The following is a 26,329-nucleotide window of genomic DNA, read 5'->3' on the forward strand; positions in this document are numbered from 1 at the left end:
CATTTTTAAATTGGATTATTTATTTGCTATTGGGTTGTAGGAGTTCTTCTGTGTTTTAGATATTAACCTCTATCCAATATATATGATTTGCAAATATTTTTTTCCCATTCAGTAGTTTGCCTTTTCATTTTGTTGATGGTTTCCTTTGCTGTGCAGAAACTTTACTATCTTATATCTTTCAATTATGTACCATTATGTATTCAAAAAATAGTAACAATAATTGTTTTTAATTGAGTCCACATGGATGTGGCCCCGGAACCCTGAGAGATATCACTCATGACAACCTTTGCCACCCCTTTCCTGACTCAGCTTGACCCACTGCTGTCCTGGAGAAAGGCACACATCCACAGGCTAGGATGTGTAGAACCTTCTGGAAGGCCTAATCACAAAGGGTTGAAAAGGAGGAAGAGCCACATCTCCGCCCTTTATCTGGGAGGGTCCAGAGTGATCCTCAAATCAAATAGTCTCTTTTCATAGAGAATTGGCCTGGAGCCTAGCATTGCCAGGTAAAATAGAGGAAGCCTCCTTCAGTTTGAATTTCAGATAAATGACAAATAATTTTTTTTTTTTTTTTTTTTTTTTTTTTTTTTAGTATAAGTATGTCCCATGCGATATTTGGGACATACTTCAGTACTCTGAATTGCTTAATCTGGCAATCCAAGTGGGACTTGGAACAGTTGCTCATCAGGCTGTGTGTTTTCTCTGAGCGAGGCTTTCCTGATCTGTGAAATAAAGGATAACAAGTTTCCAGCTATACCGTGGGGTTGCTGTGAGGCTTAAATAGGCCCCTGTGCTTTGTGAATAGTTACGTGCTCTGAAGTTATAAGGAATAAACGCAGTTACTCTCCATGTTATTATTCTCAAAACCTTAGTCTCCATAGCAAACAACTCACTGAAAGCCACTGCCTTGTTTTTCTGTCAACTTTGCTGTGATTTCTTATATGCCTTGGGCACAGAGCCCTACATTTATTTTCATATTTAAGGAGGACTTCTAAAATATATTAACAGGGACTTCTTTGTCAGTGTTTATTGTTATTGGCTTTAAATTTGTTGCCTTTATTTTAAGCCATCTTTTTTGTAAGATCATCACATGCATGTTCTAAATATTTAATTTTTTTAATGTTTATTTATTTTTGAGAGAAAGAGTGAGAGTGGGGGAGAGGTGGGGAGAGAGGGAGACAGAGAATCTGAAGCAGGCTCCACACTGTCAGTGCAAAGCCCAACATGGGGCTCAAACCCTGAGCTGTGAGATCATGACCTCAGCTGAATTCTGATGCTCAGCCGACTGAGCCCCCCAGAAGCCCCTAAGCAGTCTTAACCTTAGGTGAATGTATGGCAGGATGTACTGCTTAATTCATTTAGCTGATATTTCTTGAACATCTAATATGTAGTAGGCACTGGAGAAAAGGGGGGGCGGTGTGTAAAATAGACACAGACCCTGCCTTCATTGCCTGCATGGTCTGACTGAGGTTCAGCAGTGGTAGAACCAAAAGAAAAGAGCAAACATAACAAGAGTGCTTCTCAAGCCTTGTTTGACTTTGGAGCCACGTGGGGGGTGGCTACAATTTCTGCTTTTAGTAGAGTTAACTAACCGTCCCAGTATGCCCAGGATGGAGGGGTTTCCCGGGACGTGGACCCATGTCTAAGCCTCCCTGGGAGATTCCAACACGCATCCACGACTGAGAACTGCTGGTTTAGGAGTGGAGAGCATGTTGGCTCTTGAACTTGATGAAGATTATCTGACAAATGAGGATTTCTCAGCCGGTGTGGGTGTGGTTACTTACATAGACACAGAGAAGGCGCATTCATGTACGGGGCCAGGCACACTGCTAACCTGGGAAAATAAGCATGGAAGCAGCAGGAATCTGGAGCGGACAGGACAGGCTGTGGCTCTGGTTAATGTGTCAAGAGACCCAAGACTGCCTAAGTCTGGGGTCTCTAAACCATCTCCAGGTCCACGGAACAAGTTGTGGGCCCCTGTGAAAGAGATTAACTGGGAGGGAACAGACCTCAGGGGCAAAATGCCCTGGACAACACATGATAGTATAAAACTTTTTAGCCCACCTGGCAATAGTGGCCACTCCTCTTTGCTCTGTTAACAGATGAAGTTCTGTGTTCAATTATGTTTGAAAAACAAACATTTTAAAGCCACACATCTAGATGAGATCACTCGTTTATCTTTTTTTTTTTTTTTTAGGTTGCAACCCTTTTTTTTTTTTAAGTTTATTTTCATTTTGAGAGAAAGATAGAGAGCAAGCGGGCTGGGGGTGGGGGGAGGAGAGAGAGGGTGACAGAATCCTGAGCAGGCTCCATGCTGTCAGCACAGAGCCTGATGCAGGGATCAAGCTCACGAACCATGAGATCATGACCTGAGCCGAAGTCAAGAGTTGGATGCTTAAATGACTGAGTCACCCAGGCACCCTGATGAGATCATTCATTTAAAACATATTCTGGGGTTTTCTTTCATTAAAAATTTTTTTAATGTTCATTTTTGAGAAAGAAAGAGGGAGAGAGAGACAGAAAGCAAGCAGGGGAGGGGCAGAGAGAGAGAGGGAGATACAGAATCTGAAGCAGGCTCCAGGCTCTGAGCTGTCAGTAGAGAGCCTGATGCGGGGCTCGAACCCACAAACTGTGAGATCACCACCTGAGCAGAAGTTGGATGCTTACTGACTGAGTCACCCAGGTGCCCTGGGGATTTCTTTTCATTTAAACCCTTCTTCCTATTATTATGTATACCATTGTAACCATTGTAAGTTGCTTCTTCTCCATAATACAACAAAAAGAAATGTGTTCACCTGTATAGCTGTATTTCCTTTTACGTTGAATATTCTTGTTCCTACTTGCCTTTATACTTTATAATAGGCATAAAATGCCAAAACTGAAATGAGAAAGTGCAAATAAAAGTATGTTGTCTATTTTTATGTAAAAAATATATTTTTCAAGTGTATTTAAATTCAGATGTATTTATTTACCTGTACTGAAGTGAAATTTTCACAGGCACTCCTATCTTGTTCGGGTTCTGAGGAAGCCGAAATGTGTATAACTCTTTTGTTTGCCAAAATTGCCTTGCATATCCATGAGCAAAAACATCCAGTTCTTTTCTCAGCAGCGTTAGCAGCAAAACTGGTAAGATAGAGGGTTGGAGTCTCTTCTAAGTCAAAATAAGAAAATTTCCTTGTAAGTGAACACATATTCCATGGAAGAAGGAGCCTTTTCTCCTTCCAGGTACACTCAGGAGACCTGCCGAGTGAATTCGGTTATCTGGGGTCTCCCTGACATATTTCCTTTATCTTAAATAGAAGGACCTTTCTTTTTTTTTTTTTAATTTTTATTTCTGAGACAGAGAGAGACAGAGCATGAGCGGGGGAGGGGCAGAGAGAGAGAGGGAGACACAGAATCTGAACTAGGCTCCAAGCACTGAGCTGTCAGCACAGAGCCCGAAGCGGGGCTCGAACCCACGGACCATGAGACCATGACCTGAGCCAAAGTCGGTCGCTCCATTGACTGAGCCACCCAGGCACCCCTAGAAGGACCTTTCTAACTTTCCAGGGAATATCTTCCCCACCCGGCCAAGTCATGTCGCGGAAAACGTGCTCTGAGAAACTGATTTTTGGTAGAACACACTATCAGATAATGCAGCCTTTTCTTATATTTTCATAGTTATTTGTTAAATATTGTATCAAGTGGCGCTCCCTTTCCAGATATCCCATGACCTTTTACTTCATGGTTTGGTTTTCTGTTGATGGTTGCTAAGGTAAACTTCTCTTCTTAAACTGCCACTGGGGCCAGCGGGGTTTAAATCTGTGCGCTTCCCAGACCCTACGCAGGAGGGTGGAGCCAACATCTGTGGTAGTGGTTTCCAATGTTGGTAGATTGTTTACACTGGAGATTGCCTGCTGGCGTTTGTTTTTACTTTTGCCAGGGTTAATGCTTTGTAATCTTCTAAGGCTCCTTTTGCAGTGTTAGCCAGGATATGAGAATAATTTCCCCGTTGTCAGGGGGAACGAAAATGGCATTTAAGGCGTCTAAGCAATGCTGACCTCATCACTTCCCCATGTAGCGCTGATCTCTGCACTTTGGCACTCCTCAAAATTGGAAGCTGATAAAACTCCAGGTCTCTTGAATCTAGAAATGTCACATACTGAAACATTTTCTGAATGCCTCCCCTAAACCCTGCATTCCAGAAGGACAAAGAATTGTGTGTTTTAACAATTCTTTGTGTATCTTGACATAATGAGAATTTCTGTTTCAGGAAGTTAACGGTGGGAGCATACATGAAGACATTAAGTGTCGTGTGAGTTGCCATTGAACTTACAGCTCACATTAAATACCATATTTCCTAAAATAATGGTAAATTGAGTAATTGTTACGAAATTCATGCCTAATGAGACATCTCCATAATAAAAAAGACTTTCAATGTATCCTTTATATGTAAACATAACGAAAGAAATCTATCATCAGGAAGGAGTTTATTCATTTATTTAAAAATATAGAGAACACCTAGGCAGATAGGTATGATATGCTTAAAACCTAGGGAGCAATACGGACAAGTATGCTGCCTGGAAAAAGCTGTATCTAAATAGGATCACCATGGACAGTTGTCCAGGTTGTGCATTGCACAACTGTACCGAGTGGCTGTCTGAAGCAGAGACCTTAATGAAGTGTAGGTGTAAGTTAGGATAGGAGGCAAGGGGTAGTAGAGTGGAATGTATGAAGGAAGGGAGATGAAAGGGTATCGTAGGTGAAGAAAACACCACGGAAGAAGGCCTGGAAGAGAGTGTGGCACCTTAGCTTAGAGGAGCTGGAAGAAATCCTGTGCTGCTGTGTAGACTGTGATAGGGATGCGGTGGCTAACTATGACAGCCAGAACAGCAGGGCCTTATATCAAGGACAGTGTGGGGTTCCCTTGGGTATTTTAGGCCAGAAAGTGATACAATCAATTCGGCATCGTAGAATAATACCTTGGCTACTGCTTGGAGATCAGATTTGCATGGGGCAAGACTGAAGCAGGGAGATGTACTGGGGGGCTATTCCAATAATCCAGACGGAGGAGGGTGTTCTAAACTTGTGCCAGAGAGGGGACCTGGAGGAATGGATGGCTTTGAGATACATCTAGGAAATTAAGTCCTCAAGACTGGTAGAATTTTGGAGAAGGGGGACGAAGGAATCAGTGAAGGTGCTGAGATTTCTTGGTTGGTCACTGGGTAGCCGGGGGCTCCAGTCACTCTGGTTTGGAACTCAGAGGAAGAGCAGGATTGGGGGGTACAGAGAATGGGTTTGTGTCCAAGCAGAGATGCCCACCAGGAAGTTGGACACACGAGTCTGGAAGGTAATGTGGATCCGGCTGGTGACATAGATTCGGGAGTCACCTGTAGGGAAATGAAGCTGGAAGTCACGGGTGTAAATCTGACGGGTGCTTGAAAGGGCCTGTAGCAGAAACAACTGAATAACAGGGGTTTAAACTTGCATTTGCTTCTCTCCTTCCTGATGAGAAGTACAGAGGCAGAAAGTCCAGACTGGTCCGCAGACTCCACAGTGTGGGCGGGAATCGAGGTCCTCCCGTGATTCTGCCAGGACCACAGCACCGACTCCCATCCTCAGGCCGCCTGCTAAAGGGACCGACTGTGTCAGCTTGCCTGGGACTCAGGGGGTTCCCAGGATACGAGACCTTCTGTTTCAAAACCAGGAAAGTCCCAGGCTAACTAGGATGAGTTGGTCACCCCAGGGATCTCCTGGGTTTATATGGCCACCGCATGGGGCACCTGGGTGGCAGTTAAGCGTCCGGCTCTTGATTTCAGCTCAGGTCATGATCTTGCCGTTGGTGGGATCGAGCCCCACATCAGGCTCTGCCCTGATGGCATGGAGCCTGCTTGGGATTCTCGATCTCCTTTCTCTGCCTGCCTCTCTCTCTCTCTCTCTCTCTCTCTCTCTCTCTCAAAATTAAAAAATATAAATAAACAAATGGGTCCTGCAGCTGCAGCCCATGGCACCCACACCTCAGATGGGAAGGAGGAGGAAAGGAGGGACGAAAGGAGAAGCCAACTGCATCGGGCCTGTCTTTAGAGGAACGTTCCCGGAAACCCCATCCAGCGAAGTGCTCTTATATCTCCGTCTGGAACTTTGTCATGGGCCACCTCTACATGCAAGGGTGGCGTGGCAGTGGCAATGTCCTGGTTGGGGACAGCACCAGCCCCGATCAAACCAGGGCTCTTCAGAGAGGAAGCAGGAGAGAACGGATGGGGGGTAGGCAGTTAGCAGCTCCTGCTACAGGGAAAAAGACTCATCGGAGTAGAGACACCAGACACAGACCCAGGGGAATGCACGCACTTAAGAGACGAGGGTAGGCCGGTCCCAAGGAGATGCGTGGGAAGAGCAGGTGGGAGGTAGGAGCAAAAACCTACAGAGAGAGGGTATCGAGGAGTCCCGAGGAAGAAAGCATTCTGCGACCCAGGGGAGTCGGAGACGTTCGTGCCGCTCCCGTCTGATTTATAAGCAAAGCCACCTCGAAAGTGAAAGGTGCCACAGCCTTCCTGTGGAAATTGCCCTCAGGCCAGACACCCCAGAAGCGGGAGAAGATGCTGAGTCAGTTAGAGGAAGAAGCGAGACCCCACCCGTCCCCATGGCCTTCTCCCAGGACCAGGACTCGTGTTGCCAGTTGATGGTCACCCTCTATATTCCGTGAGTCCAACCTGGGCCTCACAGTTGTCTTCCATTTTAATGCTAAGTGGCAGTAGAGGGAATAAAACCTTCCCCGGGGCACTATTGCACAGCAAGCTCGCTTCCAGCCCCACACATGAAGTTTCTAGTTTCCTGCACTCAGAGGCATGGCTGTAGCTCCCCTGGTACCAAGGGGAAATTCTCACTTACAAATGGATACCGGGAAAAGTCAACTTGCATGGCAGGAAAAAGGGTCCACCCTGCCCACAGCCCTGGGTGCTGGGATGGCCCTGAAGCCTCTATGTGACAATTTGCTGCTGCTGTTGAAATGCAGGCTTCCTTTCTCCGTAAGCGAAGCAGAATTTGAGACGTTCCCCAGCACGAGAGCCTCTGTTATACCAGAGGATTCATTCTGGGAGGGCTTTCTTACCAGTTGGGACCAAAATAGGACTGTGAATGCCAGTCACTTCTTCTCAATTATAGATCATTTTCTCCATTACATTTCAGAACCATGTCCTGCCTTTTAAGTCACACTAAAAATCAGTGCATTGCTGTCTGGGGGGATTTAGGCTTCAGTGCATACCTCTTAGAGCTCATTCATGTCTATGCATGGCAGATAACTGAAAGCCAGGGATTTGGAGCAGTTTTGCTGAATGGGAATGAGGAGTTTCCTGAAGCTGTGTCATTATTAGGGACCTGGCAAAGAGAGGGAAGGAAAGAAGCCATTCCCATCGAAAACATTTCCTGGAGATCTGCTTCGCAAAACTCTGTAGAGAGACCCTTTCTAATGCAGCAGGGAGACTGGAAGTCTGGCAGACTTGCTTACATTGGGCAGTACAGAGCACCTGTCGTCTGACACGTAGGGGTCCAACCCAGCCCGCAAATGGATGCGCACAGAGTGCCTTCTCCTCAATGCCAGCGAGTAAATACTTACCAGGACGCTGAGCTGAAACTCTGGGCTGTACCTTGTACTTATGAGCCGGTGCTGCCCTCATGCTGAGTGGCTCCTTGTTGCCCCAGACCCCACACCCCAGCAGTCACTATAGGAGATTCTGGCTGGGGTCCTCTGAGCCCAAGATTGTGGGGTCTCTGTCCTCTGTCACTAATCCAAGTGCAGGTGCAAATATCTTATTCTGCATGCATTGATTCTAACCTCTGGTTTGCTAACATCCTTTGCAGGTGGTGGAAGGTGTACTACTATAGATCAACTATAAGGCATATCCTAATTTTATAAAACTATGCAAAAAGCCTTTTATAGTCGAGGCGATATGACAGAAAAGTTAATCTGGTTATTGTGTTATCAGTATGAAGAGTATTTGTAGAAAAGCCCATATGGGCTTGCACGTTAGAAACGTCGGTCCATCTAGGATTCCGCAATAAAGAAAAGGAAGAAAACTTTGCCTTCCTGCTATAAGAAGATGAATACAATTATGAAAAGATAAATTAATAAAGAGACAGACTAGGAAATGTTTGGAGGCAGCATGGAGCGGTGGGAGGCGGCAGTTGGGGGGGGGGGCGGAAAGCAGGGACTTGGAGCCCAACCTTGGTTCACTCCCCGTGACCGTGGACTGCTGCACTGACCTTTGTGCATCTCTTTCCTCCCTTGTCAAGTGGCATTTCCTGCCTGATAGAGATCATCCGTCAGGATTAAGAGGGAAGAACACACATCAAGAATCTCATGCCTACAACACAACAAATGTCAGTTCCTTTTGAATCTTTGTTTCTTATCCATATATATTCATATAGTGATTTACTAAACCACAGAGGATACTAGTAAAGCGAGACACAGAAGGTGAGCATACTTTAGGCAAACCATAGAAATCTGTGATTTTTCTTAGATATTCTCAGAACAGAACTTTCTTCTGCTAGAGGTAATCAGATTTATTAATAATTGTGAGTCTGATAGAAAAAAAAAACAGATACTAACAATCCTGAATATTTAATACAGTTTTTACATTTGAGAAATGCTGTACAATTTATTTTCTGGTAACACAGTCAACAGTTTTTGAGAACCCCTATGCCCATTGCGTTTTGTATACATTTGACTTTTTAATTTTTTGGAAGTCTTTGATGTGTGAAGAAAGCAAGACTCCTTCAAAATGTAAGCTGATGGCTTTATACATAATTGAAGATGTGCTACGTGAGGCATCCTCTCTCCTACATAGCCAAAAAACAAAAAAACAAAAAAACCTTCTGAACATCTGCCGGGTGCTTTGCATGCATTCTTATCTGGGCTGCTTTGATCAGCTGGTAGATCCCAGAGATGGTTGTCATGGCAGAAAACACAGTCGGGCAATGGGACGGCTGTGGCTGAGACCTAGAAAGAGGTGTGCCCACAGCTTTGGAGCAGGAACCAAGGAGAACGGATACAGCTGCGTGTGGATATCCCGTGCAGTGGGCAGGAATTGGTGTCGGAAGGGCAGGATGATGGGTAGCAGGTAAGGCAAGTGGCAGCTGGCATCAGGGAGGTCCCACATGAGATGACGAGGTGAGCGAGCCACCAGGAAGAGTAGACTGATTGGGCAGCTGGAAAGATAAGAGCTAACATCTATTAAGAGTTTACCCCATGCAAACCCTTGGGCACAGTGCTGAGATCTTTACTTACGTTACCTTATTTAATCTTTAAAACTCTGCCAAGTCAGTGTTTTAGCATTCTCATTCCACCAATGAAGAAAGGGAGTCTCAGATAGTATAAGTAACTGGCTCAAAATGACACGATTTGTAAGTGATGTGACTGGAATTTGAACCAACATCAGTCTGGAGCGATAACTGTGACCCTCCCCCCCCCCTCCACCATGCGCTTCCACAGGCAGGACCCCATCCCAGGAGACAGGCAGCAAGGCCTTCAGGAAATCTGGTGAGAAGGTCATTGCCTGAGTTCAGGGGGCTGGACTTCAGCCCGGGGAAGGAAGCTGCCAGAAAGAAGGCCATGTCCTTGTGTTCGACGTGCGTGGTACTAAGAGCTAACAAAATAGAGACATAGGCGTCATTATCAGATTTAGGTCACGAGTTTTCACCCAGGATCATACATGTGCCAAGGCCCAGTTTGGATGGGATGGTGAGTAGTCCCGGATGACAGCCAGGGGAGCTTAGCTGTGAGGACAGGCAGCCAGGAGGGGCCCGGCGCTAAAGAGCGTAGAGGCCTAGACGTCAACGTGGAGGGGTCAACTGAGGTGAACTGGGTGAAGACTGTTGTCGTCTTAGCATTGAAAAGGTGCTACTGGTCTGCTACCTCAACAAATGTTGGTTGGCTCCGAACCGTAGTGGACAAAAAGGAGGCGACATCAATTTCTCACTATCTCTGGAACAACTAAAGGACCCCTCCCCCTGATGATAAGAGAAATAACTAACAATTGGCGTTACAGTTTACAAAGCATTTTTAGATACATCATTTTCATCAGGTCCTTACAATGACCCCGTAGATTGCAAGTCCTAGCTCGCTGGGGCCTTATGTTCTCAAGTCAGCACAAAAGGTGAAAATCGGACACCATCAAAATTGCCCTTGAAACTTCCTTAAATTGCAGACTGCAGTGGACGTGGTTCCCTATATATTATACTATTTGCACGTGCAACACAGCCACTTTTCCTTTTAGTGCTGAAATATAGAAGCAGATGTTATTTAGTGGCTATTTGTACGAAATCATTCCGTGTATGATTTGTACGAATCATTCCTATATATATTGCAGTGGTTGGGTCATTTTCAGTTGTTTTTTTCTGAGTACGTTGAGTGCCTTCCCAAAGTATTAATGTATAGGTAACCGGACTCCACTGTTTTGTTATCCCCATTTTGCAGATACAGAAACTGATGACACAGCCTATGCATGGTAGAGTTTTAAGCAACGGTTGTGCTTTACAGATCCTGGGTGGGGTCCACTGCACCGCACGGTCACCCCAGCATAACCATTACACCTGAAAGACAGTACATTCATCAGCAAATAGAATGCAGGGCTACCAAGAAGGCCCCTGTGATTCATGTGCTGGCCAGATTGCCAGAGTGATGGTCCCAGCACACTGTGCCCTGGCTATCAGAAGTTGAAAGACTGCCCGCTGGAAGTAGATATTGATCTCAAAACCCTTCACAGGCCAGGGAGGCTCCCTGAAGATAGCACCCTAACTGCGAGGCTGGCCATCAGCTGAGCGTCTGCTGGCCCATCAGTGCTCACCACGAAAGCCCAGGGGGCCCGGCTGGGGTGGGCATTTGGGGCAATGAATGTGCGGGGTGGGGATGGGGGCCGAAGGACATCAAGCAAAGCAAAGAGGAGTTTCAGGGCCTTTCTAGTAAGAGTTTGGTGTTGGGGAGCCTAAAATGCAAGGGGTGGGGGAGGTGATTCCAGGATGGAAGGCCGCAGGTTAGATGCTGGCCACGAATATGGGAAACTCTGAGCAAGAATGAGAGTGCAGTGGGTCCCCGAGATGCGTAGGCACATCAGGTCACTGCTGTAGGAAGCCGAACAGAGTCAGATTCAGAAGGCTCAGGTTACAGTTCTTGCTTCCAATATGTTTTGTTTTGTTGTTTTTTGTTTTTTTTCGTAGAAACTCTGCTCCACATCCTGATATAGCCCACAGATCTCCACCTATCAGTGTCAAGAATGGGGAAGGGAGGCAGGAGGAGGGGAGGAGACTATAAAGAGGGCAAGGAAACGAGGAGGCTGAGGAGGAGGTTGGGGGGAAAGGGGAAGGAGAAGAGAGAAGAGAAGAGAAGGAAAAGTGGAGGAAGGAGGAGGGGGTGGAGGAGAAGAAAGTGATGAGTGGCCTGTTTTCCGTGATTTACGTTTGTGTTCCCATTTAGTTATCAGAACTGTGATGTTTAGCTGACACTGAGCTTTTTGTGCCTAGGCCCCAGGATCTGTGGCAACCAAATACATTCAATGTGCAATAATGATGCCAATTCAATGCAGGTCAAATCACTGGGTATGTGGGGAGTTGTTGAAGGAGAAGGTTGAGTCCACCAAGGTATTGTGACTCCAGCAGAGGCATGCTGCTTTTCTGGCTTTTGCAGCCCCTCCGCCTGACTTCTCAAACTCGCATTCATGTGGGGACAAGGAAGATGAAAGCTGCATGCTGAGTGGGCCTGGTGTAAGATCATAAAAGGCCACGGACTCTTGGCTTCAGTGTCAGGAAGTAATAGGGAGTAGTGGGGATTATGGTAAAATGGAGCCCCCATGTCACCCTCTGAAGAGGCAGCATTCCTTAGCTCCAGCCTGTTGTGGTCACGTGTCACGTGATAGTGGTCTCTGTGTTGTGGGCCTTCTAATTTTTCACAAGAAGGCAGAGATCCCATGTGCAAGCAACATTCAATGGGCCATTGAAACGCATCTGCAGGCTATCTCTTCACTGGACCACAGCTGTGTATTTCCCTGAATTGCAAACAGCAGACTGATCCTTTCCGGGGCTCCCTTCTCTTTCCAGGCCATTACATTTACGTGGACACCTCCTTTGCCAAACAGGGGGAAAAGGCCGTGCTGCTAAGTTCTGACCTACAGGCTGAGGAATGGAGCTGCCTCCGACTGGTCTACCAGATAACTGCATCTTCAAGGTTTCTGTCAGATACCAGCCGGCTGAACCTCTATGTGAGATTTGAAGACGAAAGCTTTGATCGCTTGCTTTGGTCAGCTAAGGAGCCTTCTGACAGCTGGCTCATAGCCAGCTTGGACTTACAGAACAGTTCCAAGAAATTCAAGGTTGGTGGAATTTAGGCACATGGCTTATCACGTAGCATTGTGCTATTCTTAGATCGTATGCAACCTTCTGCCACTGAAGGTAGTTATCTCCTATGTTAGGATGCACTGCCTCATGAGACATGCATCCCAGGGACACCGGGGTGGCTCAGTTGGTTAAGCGTCTGACTCATGGTTTCAGCTCAGGTGACGATCTCATGGTTTGTAAAATTGAGCCCCACATCAGGCTCTGCGCTGACAGCACAGAGCCTGCTTGGGGTTCTCTCTCTCTCTCTCTCCCCCTCCTCCACATGCGCTCTCTCTCTCTCCCTCTCTCTCTCTCTCTCTCTCAAAAATAAATAAATAAATAAACATTTTAAAAAAGAGATGCATCCCAGAAGAAAAATAATAATTAATATATAGCAAATTGATACTTTGCTTATTCTTTAAAAGAACTTCTTCCCAGATTTTTTTCTTGTCTATTTAAGTGGGACTTCTGTGAGAATCCAAATGGGACCTAAACCAACCTCTTCAATGGAAATTTGCTTTCTAATGGGCTTTCGGGAGCCTTCTCACTTCTTTTTTTTTTTTTTTTTTTTAATGTTTATTTATTTTTGAGAGAGAGAGAGAGAGAAAGAGAGAGAGGGGGGGACAGAGGATCCAAAGCAGGCTCTGTGCTGACAGTAGAGAACCTGATGTGGGCCTCGAACTCACAAACAGTGAGATCATGACCTGAGACAAAGTCAGATGCTTAACCGACTGAGCCACCCAGGCGCCCCTGCATTCTCATTTCTAATAATTTTGTTTCGTCCTTCTAAGCTGTGTGTATTATCTTCCTAATGGCTTGTTTGCTACAAATCTTGAACAAAACATTCACTAAGATAAAAGAAAAAGTGAAGATACCTTGAAAGGGGAAAACCACTTAAAGGATATGTTCTAATTCCTTTCCCGAGATGGTGGCTGTTCCCTCAGAAGTGTTGGAAAAGGAAGGTAGATGATGTCACATGAAGCTGGGTGTTATGTGGGACAGGAAAGGAGGATGGGATCTGAACTCACTTGTCCAAACACAAAGTATGATATTTCGTGAGACAGGGCCTTCACGAAAACTCTCTCCGTTCTTTAAATCCTTTTTTTTTTTTTAATATTTGTTTATTTTTGAGCTAGAGAGAGCACGCACTCACATGCGTGCACGAGTGGGGGAGGGGCAGAGAGAGAAGGGGACAGAGGATCTGAGGTGGGCTGTCAACACAGAGCCGGATGAGGGACTCCAACTCACAACTAGTGAGATCATGACCTGAGCTGAAGCTGGACACTCAACCGACAGAGCCACCCGGGCTCCCTCTCTCCATTTCTACTTCCCTTTTCTTTTAAAAAAAATTTTTTTTCAACGTTTATTTATTTTTGGGACAGAGAGAGACAGAGCATGAACGGGGGAGGGGCAGAGAGAGAGGGAGACACAGAATCGGAAACAGGCTCCAGGCTCTGAGCCGTCAGCCCAGAGCCCGACGCGGGGCTCGAACTCCCGGACCGCGAGATCGTGACCTGGCTGAAGTCGGACGCTTAACCGACTGCGCCACCCAGGCGCCCCTCTACTTCCCTTTTCAATTCCCTTTCTCATCTCTCCCCTCAAAAAGGGTTGCAATGTTGTATTCTCTCCCCCCACCTCCCCTGCCACATGCAGCCTCCCCGCCAGGCAGGAGGGAGAGGAGGGAAGGTTGAGGTCTGAGTTCCCTAGTTCATACTGTCTTCCTGTCTATCGGCCACATCCTAAATCTACCAGCATAGTTGCCAGAGATTGGTCTAAAATCACACAAGGAAAAGCAAATACGTCCAGAAACTGGACCAAATGTGAGCCACAACAGTGCTTGAAATCAGCCACAGAAATTGTCGAGCTGCCTTCTGTTCTTTATGTAAAATTTTCAGGTTTTTTCCAGCAATACAGAAAGTATGAGTTGATTTATGAGGCTCTTCTGTCTCCCGTGGAGTCTCCCACGGCTGGTCAGATTGTGCCTCCCTCCTCCTCTTCCCCCTCCTCCGAAGGGTTTCCCCCTGAAGCCTCTGCCCTCAGTTCCTGACCGTTCTCAGAACGGATTTCTCCAGGGGTGTGGGCACTCCTCTCCATCCACGGCCACTCGGTGCCCCCAGAGGCTCTAGAGAGGGGGGTGGTTGGGATGACAATTAAAGACACTTGACTCCAAGCGTATACTGGACACCTTGCTCACCTGTACACACACACACCACACGCACACATATTCTTTTAACAAAGCCCACCATGAGATTGGTATACAATAGCAGTTAGCGGAGATAAGCAATCTCGCTTTGCCATGAATTGCTGAGCATTTCCTGACAAGTAACTGAAGTACTGAACCAAGGAAACACAGTGTGGGTAGCCTAACTCCTTGCTTCCTCATGTGTCGTGCAGATTTTAATAGAAGGTGTGCTGGGCCAGGGAAACACAGCCAGCATTGCACTCTTTGAAATCAAGATGACAACCGGCTACTGTATCGGTAAGTGGGCTTCATTTTCAGTGCATCGGAGCGTGAATCTCTTTCTAAAATCTGTTGCCAGAGGGAACTGAATCAATCCTGAAGGCAAAGAATTTTATAGAAGTCAGCGCATCATGCATAGTAGTTCAGATGCTTTGCGAGGTTCACTTGAATGGTATACGTTGTGTCTGTCTATGGCGGAGGAAGGCTCCTTGGGGTTTGCCCGGATCGGGTGGATATATAAAGGAAAAGTAGATGCCACTACTATAACTTGACTTACTTCCTGAACCTCAACATGTTCTATTAAAAATAATTTCCGGTTTGCTAGGAACTCAGGTTTTGCCAGAAAAGCGGGCATCCTATTCCCTTCTTTCCTCAGCTTACTCCTTTTCTCTCATGCACACCTCCGCCCCTGTCTTAATGTCACCATTGTTGCTTAGATGCCCCTGGAGCAGGGCTGGTTGGGTGCCTTTTATGTGCCGGCTTCTGAGAGGGTGCAAAGAAAAGACACAGTCTTTGCTCTGTGGCCGCTGGCTCACCTTCTGTCTGTCTGCCCCTGGCACTATTTCTGTCTATGATGGGTGCTCCTGGAGAAGGCCAGGCCAGGCTGTGGGGGTGCACGGAGGAGGAGGACAGGAATCTGACAGGACTGAACACCAGTGATGCATTTGAGCTGGGGTTTCATGAAGCTGGGGCGGCATTTGGTCAAGTGCAAGTGCAGAGCAGGAAGGGAATAGCTCTCTGTGGGTAGACCCCAGAAGGGAGGAAGCAGAGGGCATTCTCAGGCTCAGGTCAGAAGCTGAGTAGGGTGTCTGGAGTTAAATCAGGACTGTCAAGGGAGTCTTAAGGAAGAGTCTGGATCTCAGCCAGCCAGCCAGGGAGTATGGATGATTCCATGGTTGGCAGGAGCTTGAAGTGGGCAGAGGAGGGGCCTGAGGCTGCCTCTGGCTGTCCCGTGGAAAATGACTTGGAAACAAGGAGAATATGTAGGAGAGGAAAACCCCCAGGAAGAGGTTGTAACATTACAAACGGGGCACCATGAAGGTCTAACACTGGGCTTGAATAGGGAAAAGGCGGTAGATTTGAGAGATTTTTCGGCACTGACAGTCTTTGGAGGTTGAATGGCTAGGGAGAGGAAGAGGAAGGAGAGTCAGAGACAGTTCTGAATAAAAAGGAGGCTTTGTTGATTTCCTGAATCTCACCTGTCTGTTCTGACCTTCCAAGTGTAATACTAAGGCAAGTGAAAGAAAGCGGAGGGGGAATGTGACCATGTTCTGAAGTATGGCGGGGGGGGGGGGGGGGGGGTTAGACCCATGCGCCTCCTAGTAGCTCCCACCTCCACTCCCTGTGCCCCACAGCCTCTGTTTCTCCACCTGTAAAATGGAGATAAAATGCTTCCCTCACAGGAATAAGGTGGAAACTGATGCGGTCACAGGTATCAAGGCGACTGACACAGTGCTGGGCACTTTAAAAATGTTAGTTTCCTCTCTTTCCTTGCTCAAATGCTTCCTGTGTGTTAAAAAAAACCAAAGGAGTCTCAACACCTTTACCCTGTTGAGATGCAGGAGCCCCCCGTCCCCTCCCTCAGCTTTCTTTCTGTGCATTCCCTTTGCTGATTTCCTCTACAATAAGGTTAATAATAGTACCTACTGTTGAGGATTAAATCAGTTAATTCAGATAAAGTGCTCAGAACAGTACCTGGCACATGAAGGACTCTTTTGCTTTTTATTTTATTGTTCAGCAGAGCCTTTGGTACTGAATGTGTGGCATCACTTGACAGAACTGCAGTGGTAAATTTGCAGCTAAAAATCTTAAATTCTTTAAGTGATGGCTAATGTAAAAACACATCGATAACGGTATCAGTCAGGGTCCCGGCAGGAAAATGGAACCAGAAGGTCCATTCAACCTGAGTAATTTGAAGAAGCCTGTTTAGGGGCTACAAGGGTGTGCGTGGGTAAAGGAAACCGGCAAAAGCTTATGTGGTAATCCAGTACTAGTAAGAGCAATGATTTATCAGTCATTAGCGCAAGAGAGGAGGGGCCACCAGAGCCTGGAGCCGGTGGCTGTGTGGTGAGGGCTCTTGACAAGACCTATGACCTCGGGAGAGGGACACAGCCAACCCACGGTGACCTGGCAGGGCTGGAGCTGGAGGAATGAACACCACCAACCTTGTTCTCCTCCCACTTTCCATCGGTCCAACCCAACTAGAAGCCAGAAGGCAGGGGAGGCCATTGATACAGTCCATACAAGTCCACCTCTGGAGGACAGAGCAGAGTGAGAAAAGGTAGGGGTGGGGTCTGCAAGGACAATGAGAGATGGCCAGGACAATCATACTTCATATTTTTAGTTGATGATTATGGGAGTCAATAGAGGCACTGGTTTGTGAACTTCTTATTCCTTCTAAAGGAGTCTGTTGACTGGGAACAGTTTATCTGCACAAACATGGCAGTGCTACTAAATGTAGGGGGTGGGTGAAGTCTCTTTATTTTCCCTCTTCTCCTTTCAGTAGCTGCAGAAGGACTCCGAGCCTAGGATATGCCTTCCTTGTCTATCCTATTTTTTATTAATAAGAAAAGCAGAGGGTGTTAGCATCTAGGAAACATGTCCTTTAGCCCTGGGTATCTTGTCTACCCTCTGGAGCTAGGAGAGTAGTCCTAAATAGGGCTTTGGAGCCGAGGTGACTGACCCACCAAGCACTAACCATTGTGCTGGGAGCTGGCCACATTTACGACAGCCCTGTGTGGTGGGAGTGATCCCCTCGCTTCACAGATGAAGAAACAGAGGCTAAGAAAAGTCATGCTGTAAGCCACGTGGCTAGCAAGTGGACAGGCCATAATCCAAAGATGCAATGACGGATCACAACTTCCAGTATTGTCCAGGGATCCTGGCACAGAACTTCCCACGGTCAAAGGGAAGGAGAAACCTTCCCTAAGAGCAAACCCTGCAGTGAGCATGGAGATACAAACCTCGCTGTGACTGTGCCTCCACAAAGTGTGTCTTTCTTTCTTTCTCTTCTCCCAGAATGTGACTTCGAAGAAAACCACCTGTGTGGCTTCGTGAACCGCTGGAACCCCAATGTGAACTGGTTTGTCGGAGGAGGAAACATTCGGAACTCCCCTTCCATTCTCCCGCAGGATCACACCTTCAAGAACGAACTAGGTGAGCTGGGGACAGATGGGGTCCTTTTCCCGGAATAAGTGTTTCTGCCTCTTCCCCCCTCCTGTCTACATTGACCCAACTGTGGCCTCGTCAACAGAGAAGGAAGGGGAAGGGAGGGTGAATATGCGCCTGGAGGCCTCTTGAAAGAGAGGAAAGAAGGGGCCATGAGATCGAGACAGACAGCAGACAGAAGCTCTCTAGCCAAGGAGGCCACCCAGTTCAAGGCTTTCCTGCACCTGTGACCTGGCCTTGCTATTTTCACATTTCCATATTATGTTTTACTTTCTTATGTTTGTTGTTCGATATTTCTTATTTCTAAAGACCAGGCTGGAATGATCCTAGGTCACTTTTCACTAAAGATAGATGGAGTGGTGGGAACAAGTCCTTAAGAATTTCCCAAGTGGCCCTGAGGTGAGCCTAAATGACCAAGGAGGGATCCTGAAAGCGGGTGCACCAGGGCCACCTAGTGGCCACGTGGACTGTGGCCTCTGCAGGAAGATGGAGAGCAGAGGCTATTGGTGACAGGTTGACTTTGAGGAGAAAGCTTCCACAGAAAGGGAGACACGGGCCGAGGGCTTATTCCTAAGGATTACGACAGTCCTCACCTGGACCCTGGTAGGCTTCATGAAAGCCGCGGTCTCCCCACAGTTGCAAGCCATTCCAGCCCTCAACCCCAAGGTCTTGCCAACGAGCGAGATTCTGGTAACTGACTCTCCATCGACGGCAAGAATAGGAATTTTGATTCTGTGGCAAACAGCGCTTTTGTCTACTTTGATCTGTTGCCGTGTGGATACTGAGGTCATCTGCTCAGTCCTGATAAATTGCTGACGATGACACTGTGTCCCCATACCTGAAGGCATGCCAACTTGTAAAGAACATGTTCTTCCCTTTGCTGCTCCTCTGTGGTAATTTCTTTTTATATGTATATGTGTAACTTTGTCTCTAACTGGTTTCAAGCGGCCATGCTGCAGCTTCTCTTGGCTCTAGACGGTCTCCATCCTGACCTTATTGCTCCCTTTGCTCCGGTTCTGTCTCCTTTATATTCAGACTCACACTCAGTTTCCTAAAGGAGCCAGGCGGATGTTATAAAGTGGGAGACATGTGGGCTGGGGGAGGACTGTGGCAAACTAGAGAGTGCATACCCTGTACGGAGGGTCCTCAGCTCCGATTAATTGCTGCCAATGTGAGAATGGAGGTCTGGGGGGCACAGATCTTTTGATTTCTTAAGATAATCAGGAAGGCAAGGGTTTTATATAAAATTTCCCCAATTTTTTAAAGTTGGTAAATATTTTCTTTAAAAATATTGCATGAGCCATTAAAACACATCCTCCGGCCAGGCCCAGTTAGCCAACTTCTATCTCGAAACCTTCATTTTATATATTCCTTTTCTTTTTCAACATGTCCAGTACAAAATGTTTAGAAGTAACTGCATATTAAGAGGTTGGAGCCTCCTGGGCTCACCTGTTTAAGACAAATCCAACTTTGGATCTAGCATTTTCATTCATTTGACCCTGTACGGGGGCTGACTGGAAAAATGGCAATAAAATGGCACTTCTCCTAAGGTCCTTGCCCAGTTTCAAAAAACATACATCCGAGAGAGGGAAAAGGATTTCTATCACACCTGGATGTGAGACAAGGTAGCCTGTGTCCAGTGCTCTAAGCGTGGTCCCCCACTTTGGTCAAAAAAAGAAAAGTCTGGGTATTCAGAAACAGGAGGGATCACTTGTTCCTTGGATGTCCTAGAAGACATGATAAAAGTCAACTGCTTTTGAGGGATGGGTATGATCTTGACAGGCAGAGACAAGGCCTCACATGCCAGGAAAGAGATTTTAACTTTATTCTGTTGACAATGGGAGGCCATCGGAGAGGCCTCTGAGCTGGGAGAGAAGCGATCGCAGCAAAAGGTATTAGGTTGGTTAACCAGACACTGATTACTCAGTAGATAGAAGGCCAAATGGTAGCACAAGAGAACAAAAAACACCCAGAAATGATTTCTTTAGATACATCTAAGGTCACTTACATAAATAATTGAGATTACAAAAGACAAAACATTTTCACTTCCTTCTTTTAAAAGGAAGGGTTAGCACTTTTGGAAATGACGAAAGATTGGGATATATATATATTTATCCATATTATGGCCCTCCAGAAACATAGCCTGTTTCCACTTGTAGGAACGACACTGTAATTGAGTATCATGTGGTGAGTGGGTGATAACCTAGCATGTGACAGATTAATCCATGAATCTGCATGAGTATTTTATTTTTTTTAAGTTTATTTATTTATTTTGAGAAAGACAGAGACGGCATGAGTGGGGGAGGTGCAGAGAGAGGAGGAGGCAGAGAATCCCGAGCAGGCTCTGTGCTGTCAGTGCAGAGCCTGACATGTGGCTCGAACTCAGGAAACTGTGAGATCATGACCTGAGCTGAAACCAAGAATCAAACGCTTAACCAGCTGAGGCCCCCAGGATCTGCTCTGCATGAGTATTTTCAATAACAGCTGGGTTTCAGGGCACCTGGGTGGCTCAGTCGGTTAAGCGTCCAACTTCAGCTCTGGTCATGATCTCATGATTCATGAGTTCAAGCCCCGTGTCAGGCTCTATGCTGACAGCTGAGAACCTGGAGCCTGCTTCAAATTCTGTGTCTACCTCTTTCTCTGTCCCTCCCCTGTTCACCCTTTCTCTCCCTCTCTCTCTCTCTCTCTCTCTCTCTCTCTCTCTCAAAAATAAATAAATATTTTTTAAATGTTTAAATAAATAAACAAATAAATAACAACTGGGTTCATTTGAAGAACAAAACGTTAAGACAACCAACATAAAATTCCACCATATCTCAAGAATACAGTACAGGGAGTGGAGAGAATCTTGAAAGACTAATACATTAAAGTTGCTATATTCCCTGGTGTCATTATCATAGATGTCCAAACTTAAATATGGGGAAATATTGGAGAATCTTTCCCAAATCACTTAAAAATTAGTTCCAGAGGCAGATATTGAGTAGTCAATATCATGATCTAATGATTACTTGTTCAGTACATCATCTGTCTTTTTTCTAAAAAGATTTTCTTTTTTTTAAATAATCTCTACACCCAGTGTGGGACTCACAAGACCAGGATAAGAGTCACGTGCTTCACCAACTGAGCCAGCCAGGTGCCCCACATTATTTTTCATCCTCAGCGATGGTGGGGACCAGTTGGCTCAGAACACATATATCTTGGGACAGGCAACAGATCTGTGCCCTACTGTTGGGTCATGCATTTGACTGTGTCACTTGAGTGTCATCCATCCTCTGAGGAGTACATCACCCTTAGAACTTCTTTACTCTCATCTGTGACCCTGAAACATGCTGACCATATCTGTGTCAACAAGGGCCAGAGAAAGAGGACCAGGCAAGGAGCAGAACACTTGTTCTCCAAACCTAGTTATCCGCTTTGGGTGATCCCTCAACTTCTCGGGCTTGGAGTTCTAGTGTTTTATTCCTAAATGCTATCCATCAAAATCTCCAAATTCACCACTCATTGTAACTGGAGGAAAATAAACAGGGGAAACCCTGAGCTAAAGAAAGCTCAACAGATTTCTTTCTTTCAGGACTTCTCAGTGCCTTTCTTTAATACAGTTCTTTGTTAATGTATATTATGGCATTTCTAAAAGTATTCAAATGTAAATTTGCACAGTGATGCATGACTAGCAGAGATGTGAAATAAATGATACGGGACCACAGAAAAGTGAAAAATCACCTTGCTTTTGGGATTCAGGGAAAGCTTTCCAGAAGAAGAAATCTCAGAACTGTTATTTGGCTAGATCGATAAGAAGCATAGCATATGCAAAGGTGTAGAGGCATAAGAGTGGGTACTTATTCAGTAGTTGGAGAGTGTTTGAGAATGCTGAGACGTAAGATGATAGCAGAGTAGCTCCTAGACCTACGTTATGTTCCTGCTCGTGATGAACTGGAAGCCTGGGTGCCTAATTCTACTTGCTCCTCCTGGATCTCTGCTATTTCACTTCCATTTCTCTTGAGCTTTGACACTGATTATTGTATTGTATTGTATTGTATTGTATTGTATTGTATTGTATTGTATTTGAGAGAGAGTGCGAGTCGGGGAGAGGGGCAGAGGGAGAGAGAGAATCCTGAGCAGGCTCTATGCTCAGTACAGAGCCCAACACAGGGCTCGATCCCACAACCCTGGAATCAAGACCTGAGCTGAAATCAAGAGTCAGATGCTTAACTGACTGAACCACCCAGGCACTCCCTATACACTTATGTTTTTGACCAATAGTTGCCAGACAGCCGTCTCATCTTCACCCAATGCACATACACACATGCATGCACACGCGCGTACACACACACTCACACTCCCCACACCTGGACTCCTATATAAGGCTTCCTCCTACCTGGAATGGAGCTAAAACAGACGAGTTCTAAAGATTCTCAGATATTTTACTTGAAATATATAGACAGCTCTCTGCCCATAGGACTCAAAGTTTTGACCTGAATTGCTCTTGGGGTGGGAACAAAACCCCTCCGGTGCTCTAAATAAGAGAACGGTTGTCTTGCTTATTACATTTGCCTTCTACTGGGTATATTGATTTTTCCTGAGCTCTATCAATTTGGGCAGCAAAGTAAAGATTAAATGGTTCAGATGTCTACCCAGAGCAGCAGATTTTGCTCAACAAACAAACAAACAAACAACTCATCTCATGTTCCTTCATCTACTAGAAGCAGCTTATGCCTTTGCTTCTTGGGTGAAAACCACAGAACTGAACAGCAGGGGTGAAGGAAGCTGTGCACCTATTCGGAAACTTCAAGAGGTTGAGGACATCTTCCCAGGAGGGCTTCAGCCTTTGTGTTGTAGAAAAGGGAAGCGTGAGGGGCGCCTGGGTGACTCAGTGGGTTAAGTGTCTGACTTCAGCTCAGGTCACGATCTCATGGTTGGTGGGTTCGAGTCCCGAGTCGGGCTCTGTGCTGACAGCTCAGAGCCTGGAGCCTGTTTCAGGTTCTGTGTCTCCCTCTCTCTCTGCCCCTCCCCTGCTCATGCTCACACTGTCTCTGTCTGTCTCTCAAAAATAAATAAATGTTAAAAAAATTGAAAGAAAAGAAAAGGGAAGAATGAATATAATATCTGACAAATATGATGTGTCTATGAATTTTCCTTCACTGGGCCATGGGTTTTAACAGTTATCCCCAAACCCTGAGTCAGATTTTTCAAATGAGCACTCTGTCTCATGGTGGTCAATGGCTAAAACAACGCAATAAGAACTCTAGTGGGACATCGTGGGAATATTGGAGAGGATGGGATATTATCCTGCTTTTTCTTACACCATTCTGATTCATCATGTATGGATTCTTTCCTTTGTTAATATTTTGTGAAACAAAACAAAATCTTTCAGGAGGTAACCTACTGACAGCTCAGATCATTACTGTTTCCTATCTGCCTTGGCAAAAAAGAAGATAATTGCTTGGAAAATCATGAGGGAAATCTGTTTATTTGCTGAGTTGTTTTTTTTTTTTTTTTTTACATCCAAATTAGTTAGCATATAGTGCAACAATGATTTCAGGAGTAGATTCCTTATTGCCCCATACCCATTTAGCCCATTCCCCTCCCATACCCCCTCCAGTAACCTTCTGTTTGTTCTCCATATTTAAGAGTCTCTTATGCTTTGTCCCCGTCCCTGTTTTTATATTATTTCTGTTTCCCTTCCCTTATGTTCATCTGTTTTGTCTCTTAAAGTCCTCATATGAGTGAAGTCATATGATTTTTGTCTTTCTCTGACTAATTTCACTTAGCCTAATACCCTCCAGTTCCATCCACATGGTTGCAAATGGCAAGATTTCATTCTTTTTGATTGCCGAGTAATCCTCCACTGCATATATATACCATCTCTTCTTTATCCATTCATCCATTGATGGACATTTGGGCTCTTTCCATACTTTGGCTATTGTTGATAGTGCTGCTATAAACATGGGGGTGCATGTGTCCCTTCGAAACAGCTCACCTGTATCCCATGGATAAATGCCTAGTAGTGTAATTGCTGGGTTGTAGGGTAGTTCTATTTTTAGTTTTTTTTGAGGAAACTCCATGCTGTTTTCCATTTGCTGAGATTTAAAAAAAAAATTTTAATGTTTATTTTTTGAGAGGGGGTGAGGGGCAGAGAGTGAGGGAGACACAGAATCTGAAGCAGGCTCTAGGCTATGAGCTGTCAGCACAGAGCCTGATGTGGGGCTCAAACCCACGAACCATGAGATCATGACCTGAGTCGAAGTCAATCACTGACTGGGCCACCCAGGCAACCTTTGCTAACATTTTAAAAATCATATGCAGTGCTACTCTAGGAGCTGAGCAAGGTTTCAAAACCTAAATTAAGGTCAGAATGACCTTCAAGACCTTGAGATGGATGGATCATCTTTTTATAATTCATGGCCCCCTTTTCTCCTTTCAGTTCAGACTGAGCTGAAGCATCATCTTAATGGTGTGACCCATTTACTCTCTGCATTGATCCATTGGTTCCCTGCCTAATCTCTCAGTAGGGAAGCAGCTTTGTTAATTTTCTCACCCCTGCCTTTGTGTGAGCTCTGCTCATTCGCCTTTCCCTGCCCTTGGATGACTTCCCTTAGCTTCCTGGTCGCTTTCAAGTATTCACTAACAGCCTCCTCTTCAAGAGTTAAGTTCAGTCCAGTCAAAACTCCAGCATCTCACCCAACTCAAATCTCCCCCCAGACCAAAGCGCGGTAGCACCATAGAGAGAAGGGTTTGTGCTTCATTTCCTCATACTTCCGTTGCTCTTCCCTCCTCTTCTCCCTCTCACTGTGCTGCCTTGGCCCCTCCGGGTTTAGAGGAGGTGTGACAGGGCAACAGAAAAGGAAAGGCAGGGGACAGAGGATTTTCGGTGACCGATGCTGCCCATTCCTCTCACTGCCGGTGGGGAATCCCACTTCACTATTCCCAGACAGAGGTGATGTACTCGCTGGCTGCCATCTAGGAATCCCCTTTAGCACCTGTAGGCCATGGTACACACCCCCCTCCCCCCAGCCCCCGTCTGTTGGGAGTTACCACCCTGCGTACAATCCTTTTGAGACGAGTTCCTTTCAAGATATTCTAACCCAGTGCCTTCTGAGTCACCCAGTTAGGCTAAGGCAAGACTCACATCTTTGCCCCACCCAACTCCGGAAGTTAGAGCTCGCTGGCAACCAAGTCCTTTCTCTCCACTCTGTCCGCAGACATCTCGCCCTTAGGTGTATCTGTCAAGAGTCAGGTGCCAGCCTCCGTACCCCACGAACCCCAGTTATCACTGATCGAGTTCTCCCAAGAACTCTGAGCACCTTCTTGCTGAGGTGCAGGGCAATACAAGAACCAGGAGCAAGCACGGGTCAGGGGTGAGGCTGGACGGTAGTTCCCCTCCTCTGCTCTCTCTCCGAGATCTCCATCTCTTGGACCAAGACGAGAAACGGGAAGCAATCCCTTGCCCTTCCCTTCAGAAGTCAAAGTAAAACACATGACAGGCTAGCTCCGGGACACCTGTCTTCAAAGAGACTCTGTCTGTGACCCGTCCCACCCTCCTCTGGCCTCATATATTCAGGCTGCAGGGGAGAGACGGAATAAATCTGGTGGTGCCTCCTTAGATGCCAGGGATACCAAAAAGGAGCCTATTCTGACACCATAGAATCAAGGTACTTGTCACCCATTGTTCTTGGCACTGAGGTCTTAGCAGAGACTGGGCGACATCCCACTTCATACTCATTTATTACACTTGCGTCATCTCTGGAAGCTGTATCGAAAGACTAGCGTCTGACTCTAATATAGTAAAACTTACCCAAACCTTTGCAACCAAGGACCCGTGAAGATCAATGTTGGTTTTGTAGACGGGGAGAGCAGGCATGATAACTTCCTGTCTCTGGGTGCTCTCTCCTCACAGTGGAAGCAGACCAGTGGGTGTTTCCAGCTGGCTTGGGTTTCTTCAGACCACGCTCTCCCCCTTACCCAGGAGACAGCCTGTCCAGACAACATGACACGGTTACAGACGCCGCGACTGGGGCACAAATGTGGCCAACAAGGCAGAATCACAGCTGAGTCAGAGGCCTTGGCATTGGAGCCAAGCCAAGGGCAATTTTTATGGCATGCTGGTTAGCCAGACTGTTTGAAAATAAAAGTTCAGGAACTGCCCTCAAGGTTTTTTTTTTTTTTTCCTAATTCAAGGGAAAATGGCTACCTCTCAGGGGCCACTGGTTCCACATGGGCTGCTGAGCTAATATACAGAGGGATGCTGCATGAAAGGAAGAAAGTACACTTAAAGCAAGGATATGTGTGCCTTCACTAAGAGCGTGATCTCAGAGGGGGACTTTGGCTGGCATCACCAAGATTGTGATCTTTCAACAGAAT

General features: G+C 46.2%; 1 protein-coding gene and 1 long non-coding RNA gene across 9 annotated transcripts in view; one reads left to right on the forward strand and one right to left on the reverse strand.

The window, feature by feature from the left end:
- The window catches only part of MAMDC2 (MAM domain containing 2), a 403,751-nt gene that overhangs the window by 305,620 nt on the left and 71,802 nt on the right, over window positions 1-26,329 (forward strand). For all 8 annotated transcript variants that reach the window (XM_045468454.1, XM_045468452.1, XM_045468451.1 and 5 more), the window contains 3 exons: window positions 12,067-12,338; window positions 14,737-14,821; window positions 17,822-17,959. In XM_045468454.1, coding sequence (XP_045324410.1) covers window positions 12,067-12,338; window positions 14,737-14,821; window positions 17,822-17,959 — 495 coding nt within the window. The remainder of the gene's footprint in view (window positions 1-12,066; window positions 12,339-14,736; window positions 14,822-17,821; window positions 17,960-26,329) is intronic.
- On the reverse strand, window positions 8,518-25,950 carry LOC123592981. Its single transcript, XR_006710031.1, has 2 exons — window positions 25,764-25,950; window positions 8,518-9,183 (listed from the first exon to the last, which is right to left on the reverse strand). It is a non-coding gene; the product is annotated as an uncharacterized LOC123592981 (long non-coding RNA).

This window comes from Leopardus geoffroyi, chromosome D4 (genome assembly GCF_018350155.1).
Source record: "Leopardus geoffroyi isolate Oge1 chromosome D4, O.geoffroyi_Oge1_pat1.0, whole genome shotgun sequence".
Taxonomy (NCBI): domain Eukaryota; kingdom Metazoa; phylum Chordata; class Mammalia; order Carnivora; family Felidae; genus Leopardus; species Leopardus geoffroyi.